The sequence below is a fragment of the Patella vulgata genome, chromosome 7 (genome assembly GCF_932274485.2).
Source record: "Patella vulgata chromosome 7, xgPatVulg1.2, whole genome shotgun sequence".
Taxonomy (NCBI): domain Eukaryota; kingdom Metazoa; phylum Mollusca; class Gastropoda; family Patellidae; genus Patella; species Patella vulgata.
The window spans coordinates 34,890,638-34,907,753 of NC_065885.2; the positions used below are offsets into that span (position 1 = coordinate 34,890,638).

The 17,116-nt window shown below is 31.4% G+C and overlaps 1 protein-coding gene across 1 annotated transcript in view; it reads right to left on the reverse strand.

The window, feature by feature from the left end:
- Positions 1-840: 840 nt before the first annotated feature.
- Positions 841-17,116, reverse strand: part of LOC126827475 (A disintegrin and metalloproteinase with thrombospondin motifs 9) — a 106,677-nt gene continuing 90,401 nt past the window's right edge. The window contains exons 29-40 of the mRNA XM_050556832.2: positions 13,812-13,976; positions 13,145-13,327; positions 12,535-12,705; positions 11,505-11,696; positions 10,407-10,542; positions 10,075-10,166; positions 9,190-9,284; positions 8,332-8,471; positions 7,518-7,609; positions 6,946-7,050; positions 6,294-6,386; positions 841-5,617 (exon numbers count right to left, since the gene is read on the reverse strand). Coding sequence (XP_050412789.2) covers positions 6,294-6,386; positions 6,946-7,050; positions 7,518-7,609; positions 8,332-8,471; positions 9,190-9,284; positions 10,075-10,166; positions 10,407-10,542; positions 11,505-11,696; positions 12,535-12,705; positions 13,145-13,327; positions 13,812-13,976 — 1,464 coding nt within the window. The 3' untranslated portion in view covers positions 841-5,617. The remainder of the gene's footprint in view (positions 5,618-6,293; positions 6,387-6,945; positions 7,051-7,517; positions 7,610-8,331; positions 8,472-9,189; positions 9,285-10,074; positions 10,167-10,406; positions 10,543-11,504; positions 11,697-12,534; positions 12,706-13,144; positions 13,328-13,811; positions 13,977-17,116) is intronic.

Consider the following 17,116-nt stretch of genomic DNA (forward strand, 5'->3'; position numbering starts at 1 on the left):
ATAGTCGCTGACTCATTAATCTCATGAGGTCCACCGAGAATGATTCTGTGTATTTTTCAGCATGGTTTCCCCTTGTCACACGTTCAGGAGGGTGGGGGGGAGCATACAAGGAACAGTTACAGTCGTTCAGATGGGACTTTGTTGAAGAGTAGGAGGAAACACTGGTCTTGTAGCATACTGCATGGCATATGCCTGTCTTTGTTAGTCTAGTTTGTGCCGAAAAGTACAATGTTACGTTAAACCCCATTTCATTTTATTTTATTTCTATGGAGAGAACCTTAGACCAGAGCAGAAAATATAATTGAGGGGTCATGTGAGATTCATGTGAGATTCAAACTATTTCTCATAACTAACAAAGTCCAGTTGAAATTATAGTTAGACTTTACACTGGCAAAAAACTACTCCAAATTGCAAAGCAATAGAACAATTTGTCTCTTAAAAACAGCAAACAACAATCCCAGCAAACAGTGTTGATGAAAGATAAAACCCTTGAATGAAATGGGGTTTAACAGGATTTTTCAAAGTGATCAAGGGCCATAACTCAATGAACTTAAACACTGTATAAATTTCAGTTGGCAACATTAGCTTCTTGAAAGTCCACACTGTGTTTTACTAGGCTTCTTCGTTTCACGATCTTAAACCCTATCTATAAATTTGAAGTCAATCAGATGATAACTTCACCCTCTAGACAGGTTCAATATAATTTCCAGAATGATAAAAGGCTATAACTCTGGCAGTAATTATCATTGGAAAATGTTGATCTTGTGAAGGTAAAAAACTGTATAAATTTACTTAAGTTTTTATAGCTATGTGAGCAGATAAAAACAATGATAAACAAAGTTACATATACAAAACAATATTTAATACATCTGATACAAGTTTAAAATCTGTAGTAATTACATCAAAGACATACAATATCTGAATATACAATATGTCCAAAAACACTAGAAAAAAAAACAACATACACTGTATAAATACCACAGAACTGACAAAATTATTTATTAAAATATTTACAAAACAGTGTTAGTAGATTACATATAACATAAAAACTTGATGATTTATAAAATATTTAAAGATTGATTCCTGTCAAAAGAATAAAACAAATTACAATGAAAATGTTAGAAATATTGACTATTAATAAATACAGCAGCCATCATGCATGACCATACTCAAAAGCCTATTATTTTTTTTCTATTTTAATTCAGTTTTGTGACAGGACTTTAGCTTTAAAAAAATAGTTCAATTATGATTTATTTACGGTATGTTAATCTTTTCTTCAGCAAATGACACAAATGTGTATCCAAACAAATGATACCCACAATTTTCTCAGAACACTGATCATTGTAATTTGGTTAGAGTATGGATTACTGGGTCTAAATTTGGTAAACAAAGTGCATGTAACACAAGGGGAATTATTTTAATTTTTATTTCTCTGATTTACTATATTTGAAATAGTTTTGTGGTCAATAAAATTATTCAAATTAAAATCAGAACAGTGTGTAATTAATTTTCAGGACCCCAAAATTCTTTTTAAGAAATAATACATCTTTTACTTTAAGACTTCCAGGTGATATACATACAATTCAACTGTATATGTTGCTATTATGGTCAATAAAATCGTTTGCTCCCAAATAAAAAATACAACATGTGCATTTATTTCAACTTTCATGTTAATTTAGAAATATATAAAATATTTTATAATTTCAATAATGTTTACATACTAATAAATTTATATTTATGGATAATATAAAGTTATATTAAAATTTATTTATTCTAAATTGTGTTTTAATTCAAAGGAGCCAAATCTCTTTGATTTAGGTCCAAATAAAATAATGAATTGGGTTATTTGATGTTTTAATTGGATTAGAGAAGGAGTTATTTTGTTTCGAAAGATTAAGCAAAGGTCACTAATTTAAAATTATTTTTACTGTGTCGACAGTGGAATACAAAATCAATTACATCTCAATGCCGGTTCTATCTATAAACAGAAAATTGTCTGCCTATAAAACATATCAACCAGATCAAATTCAAAGAAATCAACATTTTATTTTTGAACCAAAACAAAGAGGTCCAGTCGTTTAAACCAATTGTGAGGTATTGGGTTCTTTGGTAATATATAAACACAAAAAAAATAAACGTAGCTTATGTTTACTGATAAGTTGTCTTCTTAAACTTATACATATTCACATGGATGTAACCAGCATCACATACAATTACATATTCTTACATAGTATATCATGTAGAACTATCATCTCCTTTGTTTTAACAGACACTCATCATTTTACATATTTTTTTTTTGTTCTGATATTGATCTATTTATGTGGTGGTGGTTTTATGTCAGTCTCTTTGTATATACGACTCTGGTCTGGATGTTACTATATACTGTATATTATTATGACATATTTCATAATGATACATAATCAATTGTATTAAATGACCTGATACATAATCTATATGGAAATAACTGTTGTGTGAATATATAATTAAGTTGGATGAATAATTATAATATGCAATACTAGTAAAATTGCCATAACCTTTGAATATTATAATTTCTATGAAGTGACTATTTGATAAATGAAATATGAACCTGAGGTTTGATTTGACTAGACTGATGAAAATACTAATAAAAGTAAAGCCTAAAGCTGAATGCAATTAAATATTATGACAGGTATCATACTAAAATATTTGCACTTTTGGATGATTTTACGAACTATATTTAACAACCAAAATTCATAAACAGCATGATTTTCAGATCATTGATAGATCAATATACATGTAAGACCGTAAAAATATATTAAGATCATACAATAAATTAAAAGCACTATTACATTAGTGCTTACCTGAAATTCATTTAAATTAACCATTTTATGCCATTTTACATAACCTACTAACCTAAATGATAGTAAAATTTTCTCAAAAAAATCCTCTAACTAAAAGGACATTTCTAAAAAAAAGCTATAAAATTGTGTGTAAGTGTAAAATTACAAATAAAGTATAAGATTATAAATCAAATAATGAAGATTTGTTGCTAAGATACATGTATAAACATCATTATATTCAAACAATACATAGACATTCTTGGATAACATAAAAAAACCAAAGGACACTTAGAAACTAAACAAAATATTTTGGAAACAGTTATTAATGTGTGTGTTGAGGTATTATGGCTGACTATGAAAATTGGCAGTAGTAGCTGATGGTTGATCAAATTATAGAATATGATTATGAGAATTATGCAATATGCAATTATGCCTTGAATTATTGTCTTTTATATATAAATCATTTTAAACTTATATTCTTTTATGCATAAAATGCTATTCCCTTTCTTAGGAGAAAAGCCATTTAAAAACTAGCCTTAAGGGGATCATTCGCACTTGGTATGGTCGTTTTTTAGTAAAAATGAAAAAGAAATTAAAAATGTTGTTTACATAAAATCTTGTTTGGATAAAGTATACTTAACTTGTTTTTATTTCTCCTGAAAATGATGATTTTCTACAAATATAACGACTTATAATTAATTATTATCCATAATTAATCTTTTGCCTTTGAAATATTGCCTAAATTCACCCCTCGTAACATCTATGCAAATTAACAAGGTCCAAAGGTGTTTCGAGAAATATAAATGCCTAACGAAATGGTTTGACAATTTTCTTAGGCAAGAAACTAGCTTTAGAATCGCATTTACAGTTACATATTTTTATTCAGTATATATCTAGACTTGGTTTTATGGCTTATCGAATATCTTATTTATCGTGAGAATATTTGGTATGGGAATGAGAAAATCCAGTGGACACACATGTTCAAAATAACAATAACACAAGAAAAGCTATTGCAATGGAGAATGAGAGAATATATTTATATATAATAATGCATGGTATGAAGAATAGAAATGTATGAAATAGAACAAAGATACACACATCTAATATAATGATGTATGTTCTATATCTATTGCAATTATGTATATAAGATATATCTCTAAATCATTTAAACCAAAACTACTCTATCTAAAATCCTAAAACCTCTTCTAAATATTGCACAAAATGTCGATATACTCAATATATCCCCATGACAATTCATAAAATATGTCATAATTATGAAATATACCATTTATGTATATTGCTTAGATAATTATCCAATAATTATTAATAAAACAATTAAATCAGTATTAGTTATCAGGTACAAACACATATTTTATACCAAGTTGATCATTTTATAAATTATTTTTTAAGATATTTAAAAACTTGATTAATTTCCAGTACGGTACACAATATTATTAATTAGTGTATAGCACAGGTAAAATATTTACAATTAATTACAATTTGTTTGTAATTATATCTTTTATATAGATATGCAGCATGCACTACCTTAAAATCCATTCAAATCTTATAACAAAATGATATTTAATATAAAATGAACACCTAATTAATATAATACACTTATCTACATATATATTTACATTTGAATAACCTTTATTTCATTATCTGAGTTTCAGTACTCTGCCTCCCTGATGTTACTTATAAATTTACATAGGCACAATTTCTTTGGCAGATCTACTTTGGAAAAATATTCTTGTGTGAATGCCCACTTTCTTTGCAATATTTATTTTGGAAAGTTTCTGTGAGATGATATGTTTGGTCCGAAACTGTGGCAAATAAGCTGATTTTTAATCATCATATTAACTTCAAGAAATGTATGTTTATCGGAACAACTGACCAATTCTACATGTGAATGGAGCAGACTAAGTCTTTGACATACACAGGTCGTAATTCTAAGAAATGCAATTACTGTTCATAACTGAGCGACGCATTAATTAGGCTTCTGTAGTAGCTTGATAAAGACTAGGGAAGCAACCTCGAAACATATCTTGTAAACATTAATTGCATTCCATAGAATAACTATATACCACCAATTCATTTATTTAATGCTATTGAAACAACAAATCTTTGGACTAATTTTTGATTCTGTGTGGTACATTTTAAAAATTACAGAAACTTTTTCCATATAAATTAGCTTCAAGGTCTTATTTGATAAGGTAGTGTTATTTATGGTCTTAATTGACAAGGCAGTGTTGTTTATGGTGTTATTTGACAAGGCCATGTTATGTATTGTCTTAGTAAGATATTATATTTATGATTGTCAAATACATTTATCAGGTTGATAATTGAGCCTACAAGTAGACGTCTGATTTTATAGAGTGACTTCCCTTTACTATGGGTAATATAAAAGCGTGGTAATTAATGAGAATGTTTTGAATTTTTTAAAATAAAAAACAGGTCATGCAGCCTTTTTAAGTGACACAGCTATATCTGATATGGCCTTAACTGTGGGAAAAAAATGACACAAAATTTTGACCAACTGAAGTGAAAGCAGTCTTGCTTTCAACTCTATATTAAAAATAATTATTTAGCCTATCAAGATGTCATTAAAGGTTATTTTTAAGGACGGATCACAAACTGGCAGTATCACAACATTGAATTACATACATCCAATAAATATATTGGTCCAAATATATATATAAAGAAATATTCACAATTTATACATATGATGCAATATATTCAGACGGTAATTTACTTTCTATATTTTTCTATTTGCACATGTTCTCTATTTTGATTTGTACCTGAAAGAAGAAGAAAATAATGGATGGTGAATATGATATGCTGACTTTATTTATCAGGAGAAGTTTTGAGGCAATGCATTTGTTTTTAGGGATTAAAGGAATCAGTCCCAGATATATTTTAGTGAATACAACTGGTTAATTTGGTGTGACAGATTCTTAAAATCTTTATCCTCATACTATATGCCTCATTATCAGAAAATAATGTTCCATGTTCGGCCGATTATCGGCAAAGGATGTTCTGTCAATGAGTCTCACAATTTTATAAGTAAACTTGACATATTTTGAAGAGAAAACACAAGTGTAATTAATTAAAGGCCAGATTGAAACATGTCTTATATTGATCTGGTAATAAACCGGAGGTTGGCCAGTTACTTACTGATAATACTGCAAACATTTTCTTTGATGATACAAGCTACTTATCAATGTAATATTCAGATTAACAAAACTGATAGCGAACATTAACTATCCATAATTCTAATACCCCCAAAAAGGATTAATATTAACATCATAATAGATGGTAATATGTAAGGGAGAGAACTTCTCCTTGTCAGCCCTTCTTGAATAAACCTTGCAGATCATTCACAGCCTACAATGGGATTCGTAGCTATGGATCACTAACTGGTAAAGATTATTATCAGAGAAAATAAACTTAAGTTAAAATTGAAAGTTTATTTACCTAAGGTCTAAGTTGTAGTTGTAAACCTGCTGCTGCGTCTGGTGAACATCTTCCACAATAACCACCACAAACTCCCTTAATTATCTCCCCTTCCTGTATAATAAAAATACATTTTATCAGTTCAGAATTTTCTGTTGCCCTTTATATTGTCAGATATTGCCAAGAATTTGAGCAGCAGGGTGTCCAAGATGAAGACAAGGTCAAGTTTGGCACAAGTTCTGGGGGATTACCTGAGAAGTTTATAAAATGAGAAGCTAAGAGACAATATTTCTGCTCATTTAGATGCATATATGTATAGGATTACAGTGTGTTTGTTCAATGTTATTTCAATGAGTGTAGGACACATGCTTGATTGCTTTTAGTATATATCTTTTTTAACATGTATTTTTTGGATAAAATAATTCAAGGATTTTCATCACAAAAAGGGATAGATATTATTGAATACATAACCAAGGCAGGCAGTAGTATTAATTTGGTTATGAAATTGACACGTTTGCAAAATTAATATTGGAGATTTGTGAGAAGGAATTTTTTTGTTCAATTAGCTAGTTTTTCTAACGTGCAATTTTACTGATGCATTGATGAAGGTATCAATGTTTTCTTTCACCTGATATCAGCACTACTGATATTTATAAATAGAATATAAACTTACCCGTACTCTCCAGATACGTTGTGAAGCTTTACTACCATGTAATATCCATGTGGTATTAACAGATACTATAAAACCTGTATTTACTAAATTTATATTAAACTTTCCCTGTAATATACACATAATATAATAATTAATATACAGCAATACCAACACAACTAGTTCATTATGAGACAAAGAAATAGTGATCCTTTACATCCACAAAAATCCCACTGCAGGTAAAGTTGTCTAACTAGTCAATATTTTCAAGTTTGTAGGTAAGGGAAACATTTTAAGGAAAACATTTGGCTATATTGAAATACAGGGCTTTTTTGTGGTGGATTAACACAGAATGTCTAAACTGCAAGTGTGTATAGGTTTTCGGTTATAGTAAAACTAGAACTGTAATTTGCAATGGTTCAAAAAGAAAGTATGTCAGATTACAATGTAATGTACACATTAGAAAAAAAAATAAATTCAATCAAACTGTAATTTAATTTTAACAAGAATGCCAGAATGGCTGACAATAGGAAAAAAGTAACTGAAAGCATGTATTTATTATTTTATTACATTTGAACAGTAAGAATATATTTTACCTGTGGACAGTCGTGAGAACTATAACAGTCACCAGCTGAACCATATGGTATAAATTTACTACTTTCACTTACACTAAACGTACTATCTTGTGCTGAAAAACACAATTACACATATTGTTACATTCAAAACACATAACACATGCTGTTATATCCAAAAACATAGTAACACATAATATTATGCCCAGAACACATAATAACGAAATGAAATGAAATGGGGTTTAACGATCTACTGTTCTGCACACATAATAACACATATTGTTACATCCTAAAACATAATAACACATAGGCCTACTATTACATCCAAAACACATTATCATACATATTGTTACATCCAAAAACATAATAACACATATTGTTACATTCAAAATCTTAAATTGGCTAGATCTCTTAATAATAGTTGAAGTCCAAATTAAGTGTAAAATTTGACTAAATACATACACAATTCAGTTCTGATACACTAGAGTGGAAGTCATGTCTGTTCATTAATTATACTTATGTCTTTTTAACATTTTTATGAAATAAAACTTGTTTATAAAACATAAATAGAATGGAGTTTAACATCTTGTCAACACAATTGTTTTGAAACCAGCAGGTGGTTATTTATTCTAGGATCAAATGTGCAATGTGTGTGTGGGGGGGGGGGGGGAGACTAACATATTATTTAGTCAATGGTCAGGTGTGCAATAATAGGGAAGATTATTTTTGCCTGGGCAGTGGCCTTTCAAACAGACTAAGTTTGAATGTTTCAAATTTTCATTTATTTTCAAATATTATAGAAGTATTGTTAAAAAAAATAAACATTGTTTTTACTTACTAAGTATTTTTAATGTATTTAAATCTATTCTAATTTTATTATATTTAGTAAAACCAGCTTGACGATAGGCTTTCTTACGACATTTATCACAACCTTCTACTCTTGTTCCATTATACGGACATTTACCAGGTCTTCTTAATCTGAAAATTCAAAAAAAGATTGTCATAATTTACAACTATAAATGGATTGATTGCATGGGAGTTAAAAAATAAATTAAAATTGTACACTGCAAATTTAACGAAGAGTCTTTAATTAAACAATGCTGATTAAAGCAGATTCTTGCACATCTGATTAAAATGTTTTGAGAGGGATTTGAAGCAGCCTTTTGATAGATAAACAAGTTTAAATGTGTTTTTAGTCCAAACATATCATCAAACCACACAGTTTCTATGCGAGAAGGCATCTTTAATCAGTTATATATTTAACGGGCCAAAGCACTGTTGTTATGGTAATCATCACAATATATACATAATATTCTTCTTAGACCCTTATAAACAATGACATAAAGTACAAAGTAAAGGTTCAACGAGGATACTCCCATCTGCAAAACATGCAGACCATCTATCACGTCTCTCTACCAGTAAGATCCAGTTTTTCTTGGTCTCATCCAGATACTGTAACAGAACACAATTTTTATGGGAAAACAATCAGTAGTGTTTATTCTAAAAGCACAATATTTTGACTAATATCCTCATTGTGCTTGATAACAATACTTGTCGAAACATTGTGCTTTCAGAATAAAACTGATCTTTCCCATAAAAATTGTGATCTATTAATGGGTTTCTCAATCACTAAGCGCCACTTAAAGATTATGATCATGCTGTAGCACAAGGAATATTTTTAGAAAACTTAACTTACCTCATGTCATAAACTTCTGCAAAGTTACCATCAGTTGATTCTTGTAGAGACAGATATTCTGTTGGAGTTGGTTTTCTCATATCTTTACAATAAATCTGTTTAATTAAAATCAACATTTAGATTCCCAACATGCCAGAATACAGATTAAATAGGGAGTTTAAAACCGAACAAAATCAAAAGTACTTCTATCAAACACATGACAAGCAAGATAGTTCACATATATTGTGTGGCCCAGAAAAAAACAAGTACACTATTCAAAGTGGAATAATTCAAAACGTATTATACCTATATCATTAATATTTCACATGTTGTACAATATGGATGGTTGACAACCTCACTCCAAATATCAGTTCAACCACTCTAATAGTATTATCATAGTAAGAGTTTTTAAAAAGAATGCCAAATCAAGTTTTGCCAGACTGAGAAGTTACATTATATTCACCTCAGTTTATATAAACATATGGTCAATATGTTCTCCGACTTGCTCGTTAGCACATTTTTCCCCCAGAATTCAAATTTCCTATTTCTTCTAAGCTTATTTCTCCCCATTTTGCATGAATTGTATAAAGACAATGACTCAACACAAAATAAGCTGCATATCAATAGTGGTTTTTTTCTCAAGATTTAAAATGGCAGAGGTTTGAGAGATACCCACTCCACAAAACAGATCTACTCATTAAACAGTTCACTTTATTTCAATTATAGTCTGTGTGAACGCTAAACTCGCCTGGATTAAAAACTCTGGTCTTTTTAAACTGCTATACAACTATGGTGTCTGAACTACATATTAGTTGAAATCACTTCACTGGTTCTAAATGGGAAGTGTATATTGTTTAGTCGAAGCGACAGAAGTGACAAAATGGCCTGATAAAGTAAGCTACTTACTGAGACAAGTTGCGATGATATCAATATTCTATAATCTCCATCTTTTCTAATAGTTGTTAATTCTTTTAATTCTTTACATGATCTAGCATAACCTATAAATATAAATACATAAATAACTGGATGAGAAGTCGAAGACAAAACATAAACTCATGGGATCAAAGTTTGGAATTTTGAATATAATTCACAGCTTGATGTCCAACTGAGCAATTCGTGGTCAGACATTTGCCAATTCCCGGCAAATCTGACTGACACAGCATCCCTGGATCAACCCCAAGTTATCACAAAGGATGGACCACCCTTCCCATACAGCCCTGATTAGAATTTATACTTACATGGATTAGTATAGCAATGTTGAGATGATGGTGGTTTATACCGGAGATCACAGCGACTACGAGATCGTTTATTATTATGCTTATCTACACATATTGTCATTCTTCTTTGTTTTCCACTACCACATTTAGCAGAACACTGTAAAAAAATAAAAACCAAAATATTTTTTACTTAATAAAAATGCTAAAAATGCTATAAAAGCAAACTAACAGTGAGACTGATGACTCTGCCTCAATCCCAAAATAAATATAGCCACTCATTAATTACTTTTTTATAAGCTTAACCGGAGCAGAAAATGTTCATTATTGTGTTCCAAAGCAAATTGTGTATCTCTGCTTAGCCTAAACAGGAAATGCTCAGCGAGACATTCAACAAAGGCAGACCCAATTTAATTTTTATTTGTTCGGTTCATGATAAATAAATAACCTCTTGAATCACATGAAAGATGTTTAGTTTGAAATTTCAAAACTTAAAATTTTGAAACTAAAAGCTTCTGAACAGCCCAAAGAACTCCTTTTTTTTAAAATTAGTTTTTTACCTGAAGAAATCAGATGACAAATTAATGCAAGAATTATGGATTTATTGGGGAAGGGGCGCAACTCTTATTTGACTTGGCCAGAAGATACTGGATAAATCAACCACATTAAAAACCAAACTCCCGGTTACACATAAGCAATGGACTTTTCGTCAAATATTGACAACGGTCCCAGACCCTCCATATGTTGAAGACTAGGAGGTTCTGGGTGACCGAGACTAGGTATTAGTCAGACCTAAAACCAAAATGTGATAAATATACAAGAACTATAGACAGTCTAGTCAAGCCTGGAAATAAGGTACATGCCACAGACATTGACAGGTACAATTTCAGACTTTGTCAGGCACAATCCCTCTGACACCTGTCATTTTGTCTGAGGCTGATTTGTCTTTTACTCTAGACTTTTATTTTGATATCTATTTCTAGCACAAAGTTAAAAAAATGTGAGGCACTAAAACCCTTATTTCTAGGTCTGAGTCTAGTGATCAACCAATTAATGTTTTCTTTCCATTGATGTTTTATTTCACAGTATACAATTACTGTGAAAAAAAGTTAAAAAATTTACCTCTCCCCACGGTCCAACTCTCCAGTGATATCGAGCGTCACATTCACCAAAGTTACAGTATTGGAAGGTCAAAGGTCGCTCTTGTGGTTTACATTTATTCTTGACTTCTCCTGGTAAAATCCAACCTTCTTTAGTAACAGCCTGACATATTACTACACGTGTTTGTGAACCCTGTCCACAATTAGCTGAACACTATTTTGAAAAAAAATCATTTTCAATGAATTGATATAGTAATAGTTCTTCTAGAAAAACACAAGTCATCAGATGAAACAAATTTAACAATTCTATGCGCCCAAAACTGCCCATGCTCTGAATCTTTGGAATTTTCCAATCCTGGCCTTCTCTTATTGGAGGTGGCTCCCATGGCGTTGACCAGGAAAGTATGCCTAGTCGTATGGGAGAGAGAGAGAGAAATGGGCTTTAACATCCACTCGACACATACTAGGTCATTTCGGGACTAACATATGGTTTAATTTTATTTCAATAATTCGCTTGCGCGTAGGGGTCTTTAGCAGTGGGTGGAAACCGGAGGACCCGGAGAAAACCCACGAGGTTGGACAGGCGACCCTACTCCTTGCCACGTACAACCGGGGATTCGAAACCACGCCAGTCGACTCAATGACAGACTTTATGATACAGCACGCGCACGCTAACCATTCAGCCATCCAACCCCCCCTAGATTTATGGAGTCTACTTGTAGATTTATGTGTACATGAAAGTTTTATAGAAAAAATAAAACTTTTAAGGCTAGATTCTCCTAATTGGCACATGCATTCGTAGAAAAAGAAGCTAACAGATGTGTTGACGAGGCATTAAACTCCATTATAGTTGCTTTAATATCCAACCAGGTGATTTTGTAAGTACCAAATAGTTCAGTTTTATTTTAATAATTCGCTGGGAGACTTTAGTAGTTGGATGACCTGGATTACAGATGTAGAACACTATCAACTAATAAGTGTAAACCACAGGTAAGTTTTTATTATCAAAATTTATACGAGAATGGATTTAGTTTTTAATTAAGTACACCTACCTCGGACCAGGGTTCAGCATTATAAATATATGGACATGGGAACTCACTACATCTTCTTCTTACTTTCGGTTTATTATCTTTATCACAGAGGTGAGAGGTCACAGATTCACCATGACGATCAACACAGCTTACTTCTCTTTCTTTTTTACCAAACCCACATGTTTTTGAACACTGGAGTAAAAAAAAAAGAAGATTATTTATTACCCCCAAAATTAACAGAAGCATTCTTTAAAAAGAAATTCCTACAGATAGTTTTTGAATGTCACATTAATTTCTGAGATGACAGATTCAAACTGATAAAATATTTATGGAGCCTTTGTTTACAGAGGGCATATATTATATTATTAACGAGAATTTAGGTTGGCAGTAATATACACACAAAACATTACTGTAAAACTAGGCCTGTACAGCAATTACAAGAATTTAAATGGTGTGTGTGTTCCAGGAGCCTGAAATATTTTTTAAGGATTCAGAATTTTCATTGGGCTAAAAATTGTATCAAGATTTTAGCTCTTATCCAATTAAAAAGATGAATTCTTAAAATATTTTAGTTTTAAGTTTTTGCTAATAAGGACCCAGGCCCCAGAAAATAATCAAGTATTAGGCTTACCTCTGTCCATTTGTCCACTTTCCAGATAAAATCGGAACATTGTTTTCTGTGACATGTTGATTTAGTGGGTGGTTTTTGTTTGCCTAAACATAGTAATGGGTCCAGTATACGTCGTCTGTTTTGAGTGTTATCTCGACATAACACTTCTCTCTCTCTTGTACCGTCTCCACATGTAACTGAACACTGTAAAAAATAATATAAATAAATACAACAATTATAATTAGCTATGAAGATCTAGTTACGGCTAATTTTATGACCAAATCGGTCAGTTGTGCGTGATTCCTTTTTTGCCTTTGATGGAAGATATTCTTTTGGCTAAATTCATCTACTCTCTCAAACATGAATTTCCAAGAGATGGAATCAGAGAGGTACAGAGCTGATCTTGTTGAAATAAGCGACCTACTCAACTAAAACACACCACCGAAGGATGACAGGCCTACTCCTCCATTTAATTTAAAGGCCTACTATCTCACCTTGATCCATACCAGTCACCTCCCACTTCTGGGATATCACATATTTAAACAATGTTACATAACGGGTTTAAATTGCATGACACTGTCCTTTTTTTCCTATCCAGTTTTCATGCAGTTAATAATATTAACTTAATATTATTTTAGAACGTCTACAAAAAGGTAACCATACTGAATAAATATTCCAACCAACATACCTTACTCCAAGGTGTAGCACTCCATCTTGGACAGAAGCCACGATAACATCTTTTAGTATTTCGTGGTTTCTTTTTTGGACACAGGGTGGTCAGATGTTCATTTCCATCTGGGTCATTGCAGGTTACAATACGATGTCGTTGACCTCGACCACAAGTGACACTACACTGTAATACAGAAATACCATGGTTCATATAAAAATACTACTTCAGTCCTAACATTAATCATGATTCATAGTCATTGAACAATGATTAAACAATTAAACAAAAATTAATCAATTCCAGGACAGTTATCTCCCTTCCGTCAATGTCTAAAAAGTGATATAATTTGCCATCGTGAAAATAAATTAAAGTAATTGTCATTGAACCAAAATGAAAAAGAAATTTAAGCTTTTAAGCCACAGAAAATCAGTGGCAAGATAAAGTAGAGTTACTTCCCCTGGCCTTCGCATTAAGCAGCCTTTAAATCTTCAATTGTGCAGGGCATTAATTTTAAGAGTAGAATTCAGGAATTGTTGTGTGTGAGTGTGTGTATGGGGAGTTTAAAAATATTTTGCATCATTTAAAGATGGGTTCCCAGAAAAGTATTTATCGTGTGGTTATTTTCAATAAAAGTATTGCAATTTTGGTATATATGGAAAGTAGAGATACCCAATCTTACTAGAAAAATACTGGATTCCCCGAAAAACACTCATGGAGCGTATACAGGACAAAAATGTAAGGGTTCCCCTAATCAACAGCCCGACGATTAGGAACTTCTTTTCGCGTGATGTCAAAGGTCACAAGCGAACATTGAGCGCTTGATGTAGAAGTTGATAAACTTTACGAAGAGTTAGACGTACAATACTTTCTGAGATAAAAATGACGGAAAATAACGCGGGTAGTGGATAATCCGAGAATTTAATTAGGATTGGATATTTGTAATGAATAGTAAGCGATTAAAGACAACATCGTCTTATGTATGCAATGAATTCTCCTCTGACTGCCAAGACGTGACGTAAACATGACCTGGTTTGATCGAATTTTAATAGTAGGGCATTCCTTCGCAATTACAATGTTTGAGAAGGATTTGAAGCATAATTATGACAAATTAATTAGTTTGAATATGTTTTTAGTCCATATATACCATTAAATCACCCAGTTTGTACGCGGGAACCCATCTTTAATTTATTTTTTAAAAAAAAATAATTAAAAAGCAAAGGAATGGTAATTAAAATTTCTGAATAAATACTTTAATTTTAGAAATGAAATATCGCAATTTATTTTTTTTATCAATCAATATATTAATGTCTGTTCTATTTCATTGTATAATATATTATAGACATAATGCACCAGATGTTCAATACACGTTTCCCTATTGGATTGTTATGCCTCTTAATTCTGCCTTTATTCCAGAAGAGCATTAACACACATTTTGTATTACAATAAGCCATACTAGAATACACTATTTAATTCCAACAACAACCAAGGTGTCACTATTCTGAATAGGTCTATATATATAATTAAGCATAGAGTTAATATGTTTTCTATTAAACCTGCGTATATACTTTCTAACTCTCTATATTAACACATATGTTTTAAAGAAAGTGCAGTCGTTGCACCCAGTTAAAAGGAAGGCATTTTTTTTCTGTCTGGTTGCACACACTTATTTATTTGAATAAGAAGTTTTACTTTAGAACAAATTGACATATTAGTGTGACCTACATCAAGGTTTTGTATAATGCCGTCTGACACTCCATATGTTTTACACACATGCTCTTTCGCTGGCCCTGTTAAAAACCACTAACTTGGAAACCTGCCATTTCCTAGTCTAACTTAACCACATGTTCTGCCTTTTATACAAACAAATTGTATTATATATATATATATATACCTTTTGCTTAGCTTGCATATACTTAACACTTACTCAGTAAATTAAAGGCAAATATAGATTTTCAGTGCATTAATAAGTTGTCCTATCAAAAAGCATATTGATCTAAAGAATATTAAACTTTATCAATCCTAATGTAAGTTATGGCCATTTAAAGGACAATATTGGTGTCAGTCATTGTCACATATGTGATAGAACTGGTTAAACACATTCCAGATATAATTTTAACACAGAGATCATTGCTACTGCGTTATAAAGATTTCAAGAAAGGGAATTTAACACGAGTTATCCTTCTATATAACTGACTGAAGTGACAAGTGATAACAGATACACAGGCGAATTTCTGCCCACTAATAATTCCTTCCAAGACCAAAAGTTGTTATTTGAAACTGTGGGAGGATATTTGATAATTCAAAAAAGAAGTATAACTTGTGTTTTCTTTTTGCGTTCGTCACTTCCCTTCTTTGAAATCTTCATAATGCATCTATTGTAGCAATGATCTCTTGTGTTAAAATTATATTTGGAACATGTTTAATCAGTTCTATCACATATGTGATAATGACTGACGCCAATATTATCCTTTAAAGTTCCCATTACTGTCTATTGATTTTATGATGTCATCATTTTCTGTCTTAGAACATCAGCCAGCTTATAAATAATAACTCTAATGGCCTAGATTACTATCTAAAGAACACAAATCAGCCCTTATTTCTGTTGAGTTTAAATAAGGTACAGGACAGTTCGACTTCTGGCATGAGGCCATAACAATTCACTTTAGAATTTATCATTTTTTAACCCATAAGCTATTTTTACAAAGTATTTATGTTTTGACAAATTACTGATTAATTTATTTTGAAATTTCCAATTATCTTTTTTTGTTTTGTCTGGAACGCTATTTCAAATAGAGAAAGAGAAAAATATTAACATATGGATCAATTTTATTTCAATAATTCGCTTACAATGGGAGGAAACTGAAGGACCCGGAGAAAACCCACAGCACTTGACTCGATGATACACCGTATGATCTAAAGTGCACACGTTGAACCATTTGGCCACCCAACCCTCTGTATTTGAAAGAGTCTTGATCCATTACATCAACATTAGTTTTTTTCAACTAACAAAATTAGCCATGCTGAAGAACCTACTCTGTTTTTCTCAAGCTTGATTGACAATATTGAGACATCCACGGATCTTTTAATATCAAGATTAAGATTAGAAGCTCATGAAAACATTCCTAATTAATAAAATTTATGGTACAAGTCACTGGAATCATGTAGAATCTTCCCACAGAGTTCTATCTTTATAGCCAAATATAATGGCATTTAATACAACCAAGTAGCCTAGGACTACAGTAACAACTGACTATTCTCTTAAATCCTTCCCTCTAACAAAATCTTTCATACCACCCACATATTATCCAAACCCCTACAACCACTAG